This window comes from Canis aureus, chromosome 2, assembly GCF_053574225.1.
Source record: "Canis aureus isolate CA01 chromosome 2, VMU_Caureus_v.1.0, whole genome shotgun sequence".
Taxonomy (NCBI): Eukaryota; Metazoa; Chordata; class Mammalia; order Carnivora; family Canidae; genus Canis; species Canis aureus.
In genome coordinates, this window is record NC_135612.1 from 1,309,515 (window position 1) to 1,328,203 (window position 18,689).

Here is an 18,689-nt window from a genome sequence, read left to right on the forward strand (position 1 = left end):
TGCCATCTGAGAACCACGGACCCGAATTTCAGATGAGCCTCCACAAATGCAACTTTCATATACATATTTAACATGACTTTCTAGATTTGGACAGAGCCTTGCCCTTGGAGAATGTATGACTTCTTTAGCTTCAAGGTTTTCCTTGGACTTTCCATTTTACAGTATCCCAAAACTCACAACAAATCAAAATACTACAAACCTTCTATCCTTTTGGGTGTTTGGTGCAAGGAAGGTGCATCAGTTTATGAGGCTGCCATAACAAAGTACTACAGCCTGCATGGCTTAAACGACATGGATTTATTTTGCCCCCGTTCTAGAGACCAAGGTGTCAGCAGGGTTGGTGTCTTTTGAGACAAAGAAACAGGTAGATGGCCATCTTCTTCTCCCTGAGTCTTCACATGGGCATCCCCATGTGTGGCTGTGTCCTAATCACTTTTTACAGGGTCGCAAGTCACATTGGATTAGGATCCACTCTCACAACTTCATTTTCCCTCAGTTACCTATTTAAAGTCCCTATCTCCAAACACAGTCACATTCTGAGGTACTGGGGGTTAGGGCTTCAACATACAAATTTTGGAAGGGACACAAGTCAGCCCATCTTAGGAAGGAAGCATGAGGAAGAGGGAGGTGGTGATAAGAGACACAAGCCTTGCTGTTGGAACACTGACTGTACAGCTTCTACACTCACCAGGCATGATGCTGAACTCATCATTGCTCCCTTCTCCTCCCAAATCCACTCCTCTTGCCATATTTTCTGTTTTAGGAAGGGGCATGATCACCTAAGCAGTCACAATGCCAGAAATCTGGGATCATCCTAGACTGTTCTCCAGCTAATCTCTAGTTCTCTATCAAGCCCCCAAGGACTCCTGCAATTCTAACTCCATAATGTAACCCAACTCCTTTCCTCCTTTCCTTTCCCAGGGGCCATTCATGATTCTGCGTCTGGATTACTAATAGTCTCCTAATTGATCTCATCTCTTCAGCTCTTCCCCTTCTCCCGACCCAAATACATCCTCTGAATTGCTCTAAGAATAATCTTTCTAGGGAAAAAAAAATCTGTTCATGTCACTTTCAGATCACATTTCTTCAATAGCTGTATATTGCATGGAATTTAAATTTCTTGGCTCAAGCTTGCAATATAATTCTTTCCTTTCAGTATGATTGGTTGAACATAGATCACATGCTCATCTCTAGCCCGTTATCATAGCCAAATAATTTAATACACTGATGGGCTAAAATAAATGGTATCTACTCTTCAGGATCACCTTCCCTGGAATTTAGGGGTTGTTTGGGGGGAAGGATGGAGACTAGCACAAATCAGGGTTTCATTAAGAAAGAGGAGGAGGGAAGAGACAACGGGTGTTAGGCAAGTAACCAGAAATGTCTACTACAGTCTGTTCCTTCCTGGAACTTACAGCCTGGTGGTAACAACAGAAAAATCAGGCCAAAGTTACAGCAGTGTGATAAGGACAGTGATGACCCCTGAGCACAAGGACTTCAAATTGGGCCAGAAGTTCAAAGCAAGTTTCCTAAAAGAAGTGATACATCACCTACATTATGAAGAAGGAGCAAGAAATACATTGAAGAAAGGGAAGGGACATTCTGGCAGGAAAAGCAAGGGAAAAGGTCCAAGAGTCATTGTGGGGAGCCAACCATGCATCACTGAAGTGGAGAAGAAAGGGACTAGGGATGAGGCTCAGAGAAAAAATGCTGTACAAGTTTTGTTTTATAAAGCTACACGTAATGCCTACGGTGGCCGCACGTGTCACCCAAACAGAGTATGCGGTTTCACAGGAGCCAGCCCTCTGGGCCTGTGGTATAGTCCCAGAGGAACAGTGAAGAAACCCATACTACACAGTTAAATGAGTTTTCCAGGGTCACACAGAGCTGGCTCTGACCACTTTCACATACATCTTTCTGCCTGGAACTCAAACTCCTGGAACTTGTGACCCCAAGCCATGAATGACACAGACCACAAAGAAAATCGCAAGAGTATATATTTGAGACACATCTGAATATATGAAGATATATTTGAGAATGAAATACCTAAGGGAGGTTGAGGGAAAACTGTGTCTAAAGGATACCCTCAGGGATCAATGGTTGGCTCAGCAGCTTAGCGCCTGCTTTCAGCCGAGGGCATAATCCTAGAGTCCCAGGATCAAGCCCCGAGTCCCGCATCAGGCTCCCTGCATGGGGCCTGCTTCTCCCTCTGCCTGTGTCTCTGCCTCTCTCTGTGTCTCTCATGAATAAATAAAATCTTTTTTTTTTTTTTTAAAGATACCTGCATTATGATCAAATCTTGGGAAGGACTATCCTTTGGCATCCATGTAGGGCCAGAACATGAGGGGCAGCCTCTGACCCAAGATTCCTGTATCACCTGGCTGTCACCAGTCACCGCCCAAATTCCTTGGCTTGTGATTTATCCCTGCCTCTACCCCAAATGTCCTTTTCCCCCTTCTTCAGTTTGCCAGCTTTTATTCATTCTTGAGAAATTAAGTTTAAGCATCACCTCCTTTAGAAAATCTTCTTTGAATCCCTGGTCTGATGCAGGAGGAGCCTCTGTGCTCACAGTGTGCCCTTTGCAGAGCTCTGCAATCATCCTCGTTGCGTGGTGCTGCGCTGTGGTTTTGGCTCTGGTGGTTTCTCCACCCCCTCAGCCCAGACTGTAGATTCCACGAAGATAAGGACAGTGCCTACTTCTTTTTCCTCTTTCCTAAGAAAACCTTGCTTTTGTTCAGGTCCCCCTCCCTCCTGCACACTGACCACGTGCCTTGGGGGGGACCCCCTCTCCCATCTCAGCAGATGGAGCTGACTGTTTAAGACAGTGGTTCTCAAGTAGGGGCAACTCTGCCCCTTTGCGGAACATCTGACAATGTCCGGACAGACATTTGGTTGTCACACAACCAGGGTTTGCTACCAGCATCCAGTCAGTAGATGCCAGAGATGTCACTTAACATCCTACAAGGAACAGGACATCCCCTGTCTTCCACCCCATCCCTTGGCCCCATCAAAAAGTTATTCAGTGGGATCCCTGGGTGGCGCAGCGGTTTAGCGCCTGCCTTTGGCCCAGGGCGCCATCCTGGAGACCCGGGATCGAATCCCACGACGGGCTCCCGGTGCATGGAGCCTGCTTCTCCCTCTGCCTATGTCTCTGCCTCTCTCTCTGTGTGTGACTATCATAAAAAAAAAAGTTATTCAGTGCCAGAAGTCAGTAGCCCCGAGGTGGAGACACTGTGTTTTAAGTCAGTGTTTACGCGACTTTGCTTCCTGAATGGTCTAGGGATACACACGTGCCCTAGGTAAGCCATCAGACTGAATCGAAGGGCCACTATTCTATGACAGGAGAAGAATCGAAGAATCCGATGATAAAGCTAGAAAGTTGGATTGTGGTCATATTGTGGTGAGATTTGTGTGTAATGATTTATCCGGTAATGGGGAGGGGGTACCATGACTAGGAAGGTATTTCAGGCCAGTGGGGCCACCATACACACTGCAGGTGTGGTAGCCAGGAACACTGTGAGACAGCTGTCACTACATTTTCCCAGTGAGGAGGTGGGGTGAGGGTTCCTTTATGACCCTAATGATGAGCACAGTCTTCTCTACCCAGGACTCAGGAAGGTTCCTTCCATAGTTGGGTTGTAACCATATTCTGGAACACAGCAAATAGACTATGCTTCTGACCTTATTCTTATTTCTTATTCTTTATTATTTCTTTAAAATAACAGCAACAACAACAAAAAGCTATGTCACCTGGACGTTTGTGGTCCAGCGAAGAAAAATTAACATCTAATAAATCCCCAATCTCCCTGTGTTTTTAAAGGACATTTTAGGGAAGTTTTGTATAAATACTGAAGTCGGCAGGCATGCATATGTGTTCTTATAGAAATAGCTTTTGAACACACCTTCCCGGGACAGATTTGTGATTGATGTGGCGCCTTCTTGAATTGCTGAGCTTGACTCTGAGGTCAAAGGTCTCAATGTTGAGGTGCCCTTCATCAGCCTGCTGGGGCTTCAGGCCTACAGAAGCAGCCGTCTCCCACCACCCAACTCACTCCCCAGACCATGTCCCTGGCAGGTGAACACTGGCCCTGAAGGCATTCAGGAAGTTAGATGAGTTTTGTGTCTTCCCTTTGTTCCTAGTAATGGCTCCAAAGTCAGTTATTTTGCAGAAAAAATGGGATGCTTTAGATTAATTCAGGGCAGCCCCTAGCTGGTCCCTTAAACATCACATCCACTGACAGTTTTGTAAGTATTGCCGCTGTAGTGGCTTTCATAGTGTGAAAGATCTACAGTCCTGGCAACAAGTTTACAGATAATTTATTCTTCAGAATTAAGAGTGTAAAATATTGCTTTTTAAGGTGTGCTATTTCTGAACCAAAAAACCTTAAATGTAAAAAATCAGACCATTTATAGACGTTTTTGTCAATTCTCCCTACTGCATAACCCCGACGTCTTTTCTGACTGTTGTGATGGCAAAATACCGCTTTCAGTAAAATGTGAATGTAAATTTAGAGGAGGTTATGATCTTTTATATCTTTCTTCTTGGCCAAGCAATTTAATTAGGAAATAATCTTCTCTAACATCTCACATTTACCATAAAATGATATTCTGTTTTGTTGGCAACAAAACCAAGTGGTAGCAAAATTTGGAGCCGTTACATTACTATGAAGACAGTCAGATTTCAAATAGGAACAATTTGGAAAAAAAAAAATCAGACATGCAAAGCACTTTTTAAAAAAGCAATCTCCCATTTTAAAAAGTAGTAATCTCAGTAGAGCAAAGAGCAGGGTGACGGGGCTAAATCCTTCAAGGAAAAGGGAGCAAGAGGGGAGTGTGTCTCGGGCCGTTCACACCAGGGCGCAGCTCTGGCCTGTCCGTGCGCGCGTGTGGCTGTGTGCCCGCGTGTGTGCACAAGCGTGTGCGCGCGCAGGCACGGGGCCTCCGGGGGCCTTCGGGTGCTCGGGACCCCGGGCTTTCCGCGGGCGGGGGCGCAACCCGGCGGGGCTGCGGGCTGACCCGGGCCGTGCGCAAAGGCGTGCAGCGCTGCTCTTTGTGTGTCGGTTGCTGCTCGGCAGCTGCTTCTAGCGCGTTGGTTGCTGCTCGGCGGCCGCTCTGTGTCGGTTGCAGCTCGGCGGCTGCTCTTTGCGCATCGGTTGCTGCTCGGCGGCCGCTCCTTGCGTGCAGGTTGCGGCTCGGCGGCTCGGCGGCGCTGCACCTCCTCCCGCCGCGCTCGGGACGGGCTCCTGCCCCGGAGGCGGCTGCGCCCGGCGGCCCCGTTCCCTCAGATGCCCTCCGCCGCAGGTTTATGGTTACAGTAGGGCCGCCGCCTGTCCCCGCCCGGCGGGCCGCGCAGCGCCCGGGCCGCCCTCCCGCCTGGCGCGCCCCCAAACCGCCCGCTCCGCCTCCTTATTTGTCTGCAAAGCCACCGCACGTCGAGGCGGAGAAGCCCGCGGGGGCGGGAGAGGCGGGGCCGGGGTGCGCCCAGGGCGGGGCGGGGCGGCGGTGCGGGCCCCGGGTCCCCCCGGGCGGCGGGCGCAGTGGGGGCGGCAGGAGCACGGGGGGCGCGGGGCGCGGGGTGCGCGCCGCCGGTTCCCGCCGAGTAAGCAGTCTGGCCCCACGGCCACACCGTGGCTGGAGGCTCTTGCTGGCGCCGCGCCCGCCCCACAGAATTAGCTCATTGTTCACCGGCACCCTGGCGGCGGCGGCGGAGGGAGGAGGGAGGAGGGGGGAGGGGAAGGGAGGGAGAGACTCAGAGAGGAGACACACGCTCCGGGAGAGCGCGAGGCAGGGAGACCCTCCCCCCCTCCTCCTTCCACGGCCGCACTTCTTGGAAGTGGAGCCGGTTTGGGTTTTGTCTCCCTCCCCTCCCCTCGCCTCTCCCTCCGCCCCTCCCCTCCCCTCCCCGCCCCCTCCCTTCCCCCTCCCCCTCCCCCCGCCGTCTTTCTAGCATGATGCCCTTTTTCATCCACATTTGTGTTTCAGGTGTAGAGAGGAGACAGTGACCGGAGCAGGCTTTGTCTGTAAGTACGTCCTCCCCCACCGCCGGCCGGGAGCGCTGCTTTCTCTTTTGTGTCGGTTTCTTGCCGTTGCTCTTAGCTGGACCCTCCAAGCCTGCACAGTTCATGCTGCTTCCCTCTCAATTTTAAAGAGCTGAAGCGTGTGCCTTGAAGAAATTCTGGTATTTTGGTCCTGCTGCATTAAGGCTGGAATTTAACTTGGGCTTTTTTTTGTTTTTTTGTTTTTTCTTTCTTTCTTTCTCTAATGCACAAGTTTCTTAAGAGGGAGAATTCTTTGGGGAAGGGGTGGGGTTTTTTGCTTGTTGGTATGGGTGATTTTTATTCTTCTTGCTCATAAAGCATTGTTACGAACTGTTTTTGCTTCTTTGCATTAGATGCACTTTGGTGCATGCACCCCCACCCCCTTTATTAAATGAATTTGTGTCCCTCCATCTGTACACTTTATTACTCTCCGCCGCGCTGCCGCCAAGGGTCTTCTCAGGCATTCGATCTTGCAACACTTTTTTCTGCATTTTCTCATAAAAGCAGTGGAACTTTGGGGGAGGGCGGGCTTAAAAATAAATGACTGCCTTTTGCTCGGTGTTGATAATAATCTGATTTACATTTCTGTGTATCTATAATAACATTATAGGAAAACTCTAAGAGCTTATGGTACCCTGTTGGAGAACTTTTAGTTTCTCCATTCATCTTAATTTTTGTCATAACTTATGTTAACAAAAGAACTGCGTTCTGCTGATACACAGGCTGAGAGGGAAATCACTGCAGCGTATGCATTAGTGTTTGGTATAGAGAGAAGGGCATAATGGTGTATATTCCTGACTTTTCCCCCCCCAGTGTAGTTTTTTTTTTTAAGAAAAAAAAAACACGGAAGGTTATGTAATGCAGTGCCATTTCCAAAAATATCCACTCCGAGGCATTACACTACACGGTGGAAGGCTGATTCCTGCTCTGCTGTCTTGATTGCAAATATACTGCCAGTAGTATGTCTGGAAACAAAGAGCAGCCAGAAAACAATCTATTTTTATCGCGTGGTTCTACTTTTAAGTTGCTAAACCTTCTGAACTCCTTCAATTTAAAGATGAACCAACTGCTAAGAATAGCCCAGGACTCTGCAGAGCGGGTGCCGGGATTCCTTTGTCCCCAGTGGAAGCCCACAGACCCCTGGAAAGCCCTCGCAGAAGCCCCAGGGGCTACAGTAATTTGAATGTAACTTATCTTAACCACAGAAAATTATTCTTTGTCTGTATTCCCTGAACAGGCTTTTTTCATTGCTGACCTGTGGTGAGGCCATTTGTCTACTGTATTTAAACATATTTTGCAGGTTGGTCTCCCTGGACTGAAGAGAGGGAGGGTGCAAGGCCAAGACTGTTACGATTCTCAAAATGGTAAGAATGGGTCAACAGAGGAGATTCTCAGTAGATTCTTGTCGGTCTTTATTTCGTATAAATATCAACCACCCGCCTTCATCCTGCCTCAACCCCTTATTGTTCCTACCACATTTGACCTTTAAAAGGGTCTCTCCAGCATGTGGAGCCTTGCAGAATAGCAGTTCATAGGAACTGGATGTGGTGAATCCAGTCTTTTGATTTGCAGTCATTTCGAATAGAAAACTGAAATTCCTCTTCCAGAAATGAAGATTTACTTAACTTGAGCAGCAAAAACCATTCTGTTCTTTAAGGAGAGTGATGTGACACGCATGGAAGAGGTGGCAGCAGCAGGGCTCAAACAAAGCAATGGTCCCAGCCTGGAGAGAGCTAGGACGTGGCCTCCCAGCAGGAGCCTGTGTCCCACTGGCCCAGAGGCCATAGTGTCTGCCGTCCTTAAGAGCAATATATATGAAGAGCATGGGCTTTGCTATTCATGTAGTCTGTCTGTTGTATCTCAAATAATATTAGCATTGATACTTTTTGTGGATTCATCACTTCTGAGAGGCATCTGCTCAGTTTCAGAAGTCAAGCATGCTACCTGTAAAGGAAAGCGTGACTATTTCAGACAAGCCCTGCAATCCACAGAGAGGGCAGTTCCGTGTGTGATGACTGATTAAAGAGCAAAAGGGATGAAATGCACATTAGAAACCGCTGACTAAGCATATCAATCTTCCATGAAAAATTTCCTCCTTGCAAATAAGGCTGGACTGCGAAAACTAATAGAGATGCCCTGTAACTTTTCAGCTAAGAACAGCATGTCCTACTACAGATGTTTATACTCTCTCAGACACCTCTTTGTCGCTTAGAATGTGTGATTTCCAAATTTAGTTTTAGTTTTTTTTTTTTTTTCAAACGAGGGTGGAATTTAGTGAATCAAAATTGAATCTGATATACTTGGTGTTTTCTTTGAGAACAACCCAAGTATAGGCTTCCAAGGAGAAGAATGAATCAGAGCAATTACATGAGTTCAGTTTGAATCCTATTAACAAGTAAGCTCTTTATTTTGTGAGTCTGCCTCACCTGTCAGTTCAACAGGTGGGTGTCAAAGCCTCAAGTAAAATAGCTCTTGCTCGACCTTAGAGCATAGTGGCTAAATTAAGGAACTTGATGTGGAAGGGCAAAAGGGATGAACAGCAAATTAAACTGCTGAGTGCATTTTGTGCAGATGGTTCCTAACTTCATAGTAAGTTTCTAACTGGCCGTTGTCATAGAGTGCTGGGATGGTAATAAAGTGAACTGCCACAACATATTTTTGTTTCTTTTTTTGTTTTGTTTTGTTTTTTTCTTTCATTTTTTTTTTTTTTTTAACTGAGACTGGCCACATCAGCTTGTCTTGTAGATGTTTATCTAGAAGCTTCCCCTCTGTATCACCGTGGGTAGACCACGGAGGTTCATGCATGTTGTTATATGTCAGGTGACCAGTTTGGTTAAACGTAAATTCGACCGCTGACCTTGCCAAAACCAGTCCTATAGGTCAGGCTCGGGGAGTAAATATCATGTTTCTGTATTAGTGAGCAGAATGAGCTTTGTGAAAGCCCAGCGTGTGTGCCAAAGCCGAGAATGAAAGTTGGAATGATTTGAATGCAGAAGAGTAAATCTAAATTATTATTACATGTTGTTAATTTCTAACAGTTGTCCTTTATGTATGGTGGCAGAATGAGAAATCACAGTGTGTTGCTCTTGGAAGGATTTCTACTCATGGAAAAAATTCTTACAATTTTTTGGTGATCCTTTCATCAAGATGTCAGTCCCTTTTGGCACAAGCCCATTGCCTGAAATGAAACCACCGACAGTTATTGTCTGTGGGTGATTCCAAGTAACTTTCTAGCAATTCGTTTATTCCGGGAGGCCTGAGCTAAAAGTCTTTGCATACGTTAGTTTTTTTTTTTTTTTTTTTTTTTAGTTTCCATTTTATTCTTTACAAAACTGTTATTAGTGGCATCTTGTGCCTCCTTTTCTCCTTTTTGGCAAAATGAAGTTCTTTTCTTTCCTTGATTGAAACTGGCATTACTTTGCTGATCTTTGTAACTAGCTTACTTAAAGACTTAGCCTACGTACTATAGAAACTTCTGCTAGGGAGGCACTAGATCTAACACCCGGCCACCTCTGGAAAATATATGGACATCCCTTTTCTGTTAAATGTGTATTTCCACTTACGTAATTTAAAACATTAAAGAAGATCTAATTTCAGTGTATTTAGACTGTTAAGGGCTAATGCCAAATACAAATTTAGGATCAGCTCATTGTAGGGTAAGAAATTGCTGGTAGACCTCAGAATTCAAAACAGAGTGATTCAATATCTAGATATTTTACATACACCAAAATGATGTTTCACAATAATTTGAAGAAACTCAAGAATCCTAGAGTGCTTTTGCATTATCAAAAAAATACACTTTGTTAACTCTCCCAGGCACTAATCACATTGTGTAGGGGACTCTCAGAGCACCGTGGGGGGCGGGGGGCGGGGGGAAGCACCATTTATATAGATTACAGTGTATTGCGTTGTACAACTCGGTACTGTTAAAAGGTGTAATTCTGAATATAGTTTGTGGTGTCTTCATTGCCCAAGTCTTTTCAATAACTCATTCCCAAATTTTTTAGGTTATCCAGTAAGCATGTATTTTTCCAGTTGCCCATTTCTAATTTTTATTTTTTTTGCAGTTAACAAGATATTGTGAATCTGAAGAGATCTTCTGTATTTAATTTATATTTGGCTTTTAGCTAAATTAGAATTTCTAGGATATATTTTATGTGGGCTTTTGGTATTTAAGTGTTTTATTTGAAAGGCACTTACTTCAGATATGTCCATGAGAAGAAAACACTTCAGAATGAGCAGATGATCTTAATGAATAGTTTGAAAACAAATAAATTATTTAATCCAGTGTCAAGGTTAAGTCCTGATTTTAGACATGACTACCCTCTGTGCAGTAAACTTGCCTTTGCGTATGTGTGTGCATGGACTCACAGTGGCATCCACATGGACTCATTACGTTTTAATAGAGATCTAGGAATTGGAACAATTTAAGTTTCTGAGGCTGATGCTGAGCTTTTCAAAAAGATGAGTTGACTCTATTGTACCGTTCATAGAGCTCTGCTTTTTGTACAGTCTGTGAAGTGGCATTCATGGGCTTACAAGGGGACTCTTTCAATAATCTCTCCGTTAACATAAGGTTTTCTTGTTTAAAGAGAAAGACAAAGATTGAGGAGGGATGAGGTCCTATTGGTAGCTGGGCCGTTGGGCTTTGGAATGTAAATTTACAGGTTGCTCAGTTGATTGTGGAGATGCTGAAGAGTACCTAGGAGGGTAATTTTATATGGTGCTATCTTACACGAGGCCTTCCAGCACACTGTGAGGGGGAGATTGGGATTGTTTGGGGAATTAGGACAGAAGAGATATTCTATCCAGCTTTAACCCCAGTCCAGCTTCCTCCTGAGCTATATAGAGAATTCAGGCAGGAGAAGGCATTTGAGCAGAAATCTTGGAATTAAACAGCCACTCAGAGTGTCACTCTATTTTAATGTGATAGAATTCTTAACGATTTGTATGTGAAGCATATCATAAGTACACTAAAGGAATTCACTTTATCTTAAAATGCATATTTCTAAAGTAGACAAATACACTTCTGAAATGTGAATACTTGAGAAAATCATAAAATGTGAATACTTCACTAAATTAGACGAGGACTGTGTACATGACAAGCATTATACATCATCCACACTGGACTGACTGGGGAGCCTTGGGGTGAAATACTGGCTTCCCTGGTCTGGCACATTTTTTTCTTTAGTGCCATTCATGGCTGAAAAGTCTTTTAAGGTCTTATCCGCACAGCCAGAGTGAAATGGAGCATTGACGTAGTTATCAGAATAATTGTGCTTCAGACAAAACAAAAAAACTTGATTTCATCTGATTCATCTTGGTTATTCAAAATGTTGCTGGAGTGATAGAAGAGTGGGCAGGATTTGCCTGAATGATCTGTGTAATTTCTTTGTTGTACAGGAAAAGACTAGGGATAAGGAAATCTTATCAGCAAATCCACTTTGAATATGCCAGAGGAAAACATATTGAATGTACTTGGACTATGTCATCTTGGTTGATCAAGATATATTAAAAGATTCCAATTTTAAACTGTGCCTTTGCTTTGAACTGGAAAACAGATTAACCATAAATCTTAGCCCACATCTGTAGAAATCATGGTTGCTAAAAATATCATTCTGGGGTCCTAAATTTATCTGAAATGGATATTTCGAGACATATTTTGCAGGTAGGGACAGCTTCAGGGATTTCGGTCTCAGTGGTTTAAAAAATAGCAGTGACCCTGAAATTGATCTGCTAGTGCATGACGAGTATTAGCAGCTCTAATGGTTTGGGATTTAAGCATTAACATGGCTCTCAACTAAATTCTAAATATCAATTCAGTTATTAGTAGCAATGACATGGTATTAACCTGGGAGTATCACTAGATTATACTGTCCTGCATTATTTGTTGGTTGGATCATATTCCTTTCTTCCATTGGCCAAATAAATCACAGGCTCCCAAAGGGTTTATAAACTTCATAGGCAGTGCTTAATAAAGTTTTAAATATCCGTTAGAAGCTCAATAAATATGGGGTTGGACTTTTAAAAAAATTCATCCTTAATGACTTAATCACGTTTACTTTTGGTGATCTGGAAGTAATCGGTATCCTTACCTTCTTCTAAAGAACTAGGAAGTTGAAGGTAGTATAATTTCAGTTTTCACAGTAAATTATTTTCCATTATTTATTAACAAGAGACAGAATTTGTGTTTAGGCCATAAAGCCACTTGCCAAAAGAGATTGGCTTGCAATTTCTCACATTTACCAGCTTTTAGAGCCACACTCTGATCAACCTGGTGATATGCTAGGTTGGGCCCAGCTGTGGTACTCAAAGCTCACAGCAACTTTCCCCACAGCCATTAGAATCCCCTCTGGGATCCAGGAGGAGTTTTGATCCCAGTACGGAACTTTAAAGCCCTCACTTATTTCTAGTACGGTCTGATTCTGTGATATTATGAAAATGACCCTGAGGACACAAAGGTGCCAGGACTGAAAATACTGAAGAGAACGACAAGAGTTGCCGGTGGGATCGTGCGTCTGCTCCCGTGCCAGTGGAACAAGGGTTTTTGGAGCATTTTATTTGTGCTTAGCTCTTCTGCATGCCCGTGGATGCACACTTGGCCTATGCCCTCGTCAGCTCATACATTAGTTGTGGAAGGAAGACTAACATGTGACAAATTTAACGTCATGCAGTATACCTTAGTTGTGAGTTGTAAGGTGCAGGAGGATGAGATCACTGAGCACTGGGGAAACGGCAATGTTAGGGGGAACATTGTTTTTAAGGGGGTAGAAATTAAGCTAGACCCGAAGATGGCAAGTAGGCATGCCACCGCTCCCTCCTGCGACACTTGTGGCAGACATTGCTAATCATGCTTGATACTCATTATTTATTCAGCCTGAATATGTGTCCAGAATCCTCAGTGTAGGATTCAACTAATCAGTTGAACTCCTACAACTGGAGTTGGCGCTACATTTGAAACGTAGAAGTGCACTGTTTGCTACTTGAGAGCAGGTCCCATACCTTCTTAAGCGTTTCCTCCCCAGGGCTTCTTTAGCGTTTCCTAACCCTGGTCCTTAATCCTGGTCCTTAATGATTATTAAGTGAATGAAGAATTCAGAATATTTGGATAGATTTAGATGAGAGAGAAATGAATTCCAGATAAAGGGAAAGGTTTGCTGGCGGGAGTCAGAACGATGCATTTTTATGCAGTAGGGACTGTCCTTCCTATTTAGGGCCTCGGTGCCGTCAAGGACAGACCTCAAGAACTGGAACTAGAAGTCAAGGACTCGATGTGCTAAGCCATAGGAAGCCACCAAGCAGGCATCATAGAGGTGGCTTGTGGCCCAAGGCTATCACTTGGGTTCCAACCTCCAGGTTCTTTGCCTTTTGTTCATGCCCAACAGAAAAGATCACACAAACTTCCATGTACTTTGGGTTAGATGTAAGCTTATTTTGTCGCTGCCCCTCACTGTCCTCGGGCTGGCGTAGAGTGCTGGAGAGGAGGCAGGCCCCTCGCTTCGAGGACTCGGGAAGGAGGAAGCGAGCGTGGTTACCTTGTTTCCCTCGAGAAGGTGGCAGCACTTCTGGGAAATTCCAGCAGCTTCATCAGTGCCCATGTGGCCAAAGAGGGCGCTGCTGCCGTGCCAGCTGCCTGAAAGGAGCCACACACTTCCCTTCTGGGAGGCTGACTAGTGTAGCCACGTGATAATCAGTTGCAACCACATGGCCCCCGTGGGTTCCCTCTCTCCACTTCTTCCTGGGTAGCCAGGAAGTGTGTCTGAGCAGTGTGTCTACACTTGCTCAGAATTGAAGCCAACGCGGACATCATCATCATCATGACATTGTTTATAGTTTGAGGCCTACAGGCTGTTACTAAGTTAGTCAATAGTCTAATGACCATTTGAAGGGAACCTCATCACACGGTAACACAAAAGTGGGGGAGAGCCAAGACTGAGAAGGACTTTTCTGGAATTTCTTCGTCTTCACAGATGCCTAGTCTAGAATACATCTGCTTCAAGCTTTTCAATGTGGAATGATTTCACCAGCCCTTTTAGTCCCTTCCAATGTGGTTGGATTTACCCGATTCCCTTGGTAAAAGTAACATAGGTAAGCATTGTTCTTTGCCTCCTCTCACCTCACACTTCGAAATAATTTATTTTTAAATTTCTCCATGTGGACCTTTATAAATGTAATCTCTCAGACTGGGCAGCCATGCCAAGAACCATGTTGACGCATAAGGTAGATATTTTCCTCGAGGGCCCAGCCACTCTGTTCTCTGAGCATACCCCAAGAGCCCCTGCCGTGTCTTCGCAGACTCAGGCCTGGAAAGAATGCTCCTTCTGACAAAGCCATTCTTCCTTTGAGACTGAGCGTAAATGGCAGCTCCTGCACGAAACCCAGGCGTGCACAGCCAGCGGGGATCTTCTCCTGCTCTCTGGACGGCACCTTGCTTACAACACGCTCCTTGTCGCTGGCTTATTTCTGCCCTCTGTGGCCGTAGACATGAAACAAGCACACCGGCCCCCGGTAAATGGGGGTTGCAGTGCAGGCTGTGATGCTTTGCTGGTTTTTTTCTTCTTCTTTCCCTCTATGGTCAGGATGGTGAATTCAGATGTGGAGAAGTTCATCCCAGAGAGGGAACCCTAGAACAGCTGGTGGAGTTGACTGGGTTCTCTTCCCACAAAGCTGTGGGAAGGCCTCGCCTGCGCTGACTGTTCTAATGGGACCTGGAAGGGATCCCACGACGTCTCTGAGCCCATCTGGTGGCTCCTTGAGTTCCTGTCCTGGAGCTGGCACATCCTTAGTGATCAATGAATGTGTGTGGGATAAATGAATGAGTCCGTAGTGGTGGACACGTGAAGATCTGTTACTTCTGGGCAGAACCAGGTGACCCACCCTGAGATTTCGAGCCGGTGACAGCCCAGAGCTTCGCAGAAGTGTGACAGCTCAGGTTGTAAGATTTACGCTCAGAAATGAGAGGAGCAGGACAGATGTGGGATTTCCTGGCGGGGAGCAGCCCCGCGCTCGCTCCTCCCAGGAGGCCCTCTGAGCCCCAAGGCTCCCGCGGGAGGGTCCCCTTGCACGGGAAACCCCAGCTGTGGACGGTCCCACGTAAAGTGCGGGCTGCAGGGCTCGGGCCATTGGTGCTGCACCCTCCCCTGCCCCCCGCCTGGCTGCAGCCGTGTCACAGGCTCTGGTTCCACGAGGTGACAGGGGATGCACAAGTGAATCCAGTGCCTGCCGCCGCCTGCCAGCAATGTCCGTCCTGAGCGTTGTGCCTGGACGGGCGCCAGGGTGTCCTAGCTGGGGGTTCCCCTGACTCCTGGCCGCGAGACCCGTCCTTGCTGGGCCCCGACTCACAGATGCACACCTGCAGAGGGGAGGGGGCCGGGGTGAGCTGGGTTGGGGGGGAAGGGGGGTCGCTGAGCTGAGCGGGGCCAGAGCGGCTGCGGGACAGCGAGCGCTAGGGGCGGACAAGCGCGAGCTGCGGGGCTGCCCTCCGGCCCCGCCCGGCCGCTCAGGTCACCATCGTGCGGCCTCCGATTACTGGGGCAGGTGACAGGCTTCCTGTCCGACTTGTGTTGATCCAACTCCAGCAGGGAAAAGTACTGCGGCCTGAGCCCGACGGGGAGGACGCTGAAGGCGCTTGTGCTTGAGGCGGGTCCAGGCCTCAGGAGGACACTCTGCTTGGCTCAAGTCCATGCGGGTACAGGACCTGGGGTTGGACGGGAAGGAGGAGAAAGGAGGAGACCCCGCGTGCTGGCAGCCACCGATCACTACTGTCAAGGAAAAGCTAGGATGAGAAGTTAGATGGAGGCCAGGTATGAAGATCCTGACAAACACGACTGAGGGAGTGCTGCTAAGTACTCTTCCGAGAAGTACCGTTCCGCGTCCTTCATTAGGTGACCCTAGTGAAAGTTCCCCAGAAGCTTCCCGGGACCACCCTCCGCAGGTCTATTCTTATTTTGTAAGGCAGGTGCTGAGTCTTGGTGGGTCAGGGTGCAGGTGGGGCCTTGGTGATCGCTGCGATTGCGGCTGGAAGGATGCGGGTGCGCAGGGGGTGGAACCACTCTCCAAAACATGGGCTCACAGGGCCTTGCAGTGGTGTGTGCTGCAGAGAACTCAAATTTGAAAAGATGACTTAATTATGAGCCCCCTCCGTTCCTGGATAGACATCCCAGGATTTGGTGACTTAGTTGTTTAAAAAAAAAAAGAAAAAAACTTTCTTGAAAAAAACGTGTTTGCTGCTTTGGCACTTCCAGCCTGAACTAACGGGATGTGCTCTTGATAGGACACTCATTCTATAGGACTGAACGCTGCTACCAGCTACTCAGGACCTCACAGAAAGTAGGTTTGTGGTACATATTTTTTAATTGGTTGGATAATTGAGATTCTACAACCAACCAATTGAGTTACTCCAGCCTCGGAAGTTCCGCCCAACATCTTCTCTGAGTCCTGCTCCTGTACATGAGTTTGATCCTTAATTACCTGGATTTGACTGTTGGTGAAGCCTCTGTGCCCTGGACCATAACCGGGTCTGCATCTCCTGCTGCCCTGTGGAGACTCGGGTCTAATGGTACATCACGAAATGCCCCCGGCCTATGGATATTTTGCTCACTTCTTGATAATATAATCTTAAATTGTTCTGATCTTGTTATCAAGGTCTGGAAGCCAAGTCTTCACATCTTTTTATCTTTATTAAGCATATTCCTTTTCCTTTTTTTTTTAATGAAGACTGCTTTTTAAACTTTAATTTTATTATATGAAGCTTAACCATCTACACTGTCACAATCAATTCAATCAAAAATTCAATTAAGTTCTTTGGCATCACAAAAACAACTCATTTGATTACTAATGTGAATTTTTACTAAATTGATCAGCTACTTTTACATTGTTTAGAGGAAGCCAGAGGGACGCCATATCTTTGAGTGTCGTTGAGCACAGCACTCCGCATGCAATCGGAGGATCAAATGCTACATACCTCGTTATTTATTATTTAGTACCTTCGTGATGGTAATAACTAATAATTGGTTTGTTAGCCCATCTCTGTCTTCCCTTTTTTGTTGTTGTTCTTTTGTCTTAGAACTATCTGCATTCCTACTACGTTAATTACAAAGTCTCCAAATGGGGTCTGGTTAAATTTGTTCTTCTTTCTGAGTTACCATTCCTGGTAGTTTATACACTGTCTCTCTGGGCTAATGAGTATTTTCTTCCTCACTTAGGGTCACTTTATATTTTTTATGTAGGAGAATTGACCCTTGAACAATACAGGTTTGACCCTCACTGGTCCACTTACATGAAGATTTTTTTCTGACAAATATAATACTGTCAGTGTATTTTCTTAATAACATTTCCTTCTCTCTAGCGTACTTTACTGTGGGAATACAGCAAACAATACACATGGGTGCGAAGTGTGTGTTAATTGACTATGTTACTGGTAAGGCTTCTGGTCAACCTAGACTATTCTAGTTACTTACTTCTGGTCAACCTAGACTATTCTAGTTCAGTGTCCGGCAGTCAGAAGAAATCATACACAAATTTTTCACTGTTGGGGGCATCGGGGCCCCTAACTCCTGTGTCGTGAAAGGGTCAACTATGTATGGTTTTATACTTGAAGATCATTGATAAAGATAAAACTTTAATTCCCCACTAAGGAGTTTTTGAATTGAAATGTTGGAAGGCGGAGCTGTAGTGCGCGAGGGTTAAACACATGCGGGAAGGCGAGCGCTTCTGCGTGGGCCTGGCGAGGCGTGGAGGGCGCTGGGGGCTCAGCTGCGGGTCCCGCGGAGCAGTTCGCGTTCTCGGCAAATGCGCTTCGTAACTGGCTGCGGCTATTGTAGACGTTTGTTTGGTTCTAAATATTTCCTCCCGGGGAAAACGCGAGAAAGACAAGAGCGCGAAGACCAGCGTGGCGGGTGTGATGCACGCGAGGTGGCGAGGGAGCCTCGGGGGCGGCCACGCGGGCGCCGTGTCCCTGTCCGGGAAGGCCGCAGCGGGGCGCGCGGGGCGGGTAGCCGTCGCCAGGCCGGTGGGGGCGCAGGTGGGGGCGCAGGTGGGGGCGCAGGTGGCCCCGCGCGGTCTCCGCCCGGAGGCGGTGAGGACCACGGCCGCGGCCCGGGGTGTGTGTGCCGGATGGCGGGACGCGGGGCGCCATGGCGGGACCCCGCGGGACGGTGGGGGGCGGTGGCTGGTGCGGACGGGGGACGGGACGGGAGGCGGACGGGAGGGGGATGGGGACGGGGACAGGTGCGGGCGAGGGACAGGGACGGGTGCGAGAGAGAGATGGGTGAGGGAGAGAGACGGGGACGGGGATGGGTGCCAGAGGAACGGACGCTGGGGACGGGGACGGGTGCAGGAGGGACGGGGGGTTAGGGACGGGGACGGGTGCGGGACGGACGGACGCTGGGGACAGCCCGGGAGCTGCCGCGGGAGCTCCCGCCTGCCCCGAGGACGGCCGCGCCCTGGCGCCCACGAGAGTCGGGCCGGGCCTCCGCGCTGCCGGCCGTGGACACGCACTGACTCGCGCCGGTTCCTCGGTCCCCGCCCGTGACGCTGCGTGAGCTGCCGCCCCTTCCCACAGCCCGCCGGCCTGGCCCCACCACAGAGAAGCTTCCAGAAGCCGAGCGTGCACCGTGCCCCAGGCCCCCGCAGGGCGGCTGAAAATCCAGG

General features: G+C 47.4%; 1 protein-coding gene across 2 annotated transcripts in view; it reads left to right on the forward strand.

The window, feature by feature from the left end:
• Nucleotides 1–5,580: 5,580 nt before the first annotated feature.
• NREP (neuronal regeneration related protein) overlaps nucleotides 5,581–18,689 on the forward strand; it is a 28,400-nt gene continuing 15,291 nt past the window's right edge. Inside the window, exons 1-3 of one of the 2 annotated variants that reach the window (XM_077861583.1) lie at nucleotides 5,581–5,599; nucleotides 5,983–6,020; nucleotides 7,339–7,402. In XM_077861583.1, coding sequence (XP_077717709.1) covers nucleotides 7,400–7,402 — 3 coding nt within the window. In that variant the 5' untranslated portion in view covers nucleotides 5,581–5,599; nucleotides 5,983–6,020; nucleotides 7,339–7,399. Of the gene's footprint in view, nucleotides 5,600–5,730; nucleotides 5,785–5,982; nucleotides 6,021–7,338; nucleotides 7,403–18,689 lie in introns of those variants that run through there. The other variant, XM_077861576.1, reaches the window with a different exon arrangement.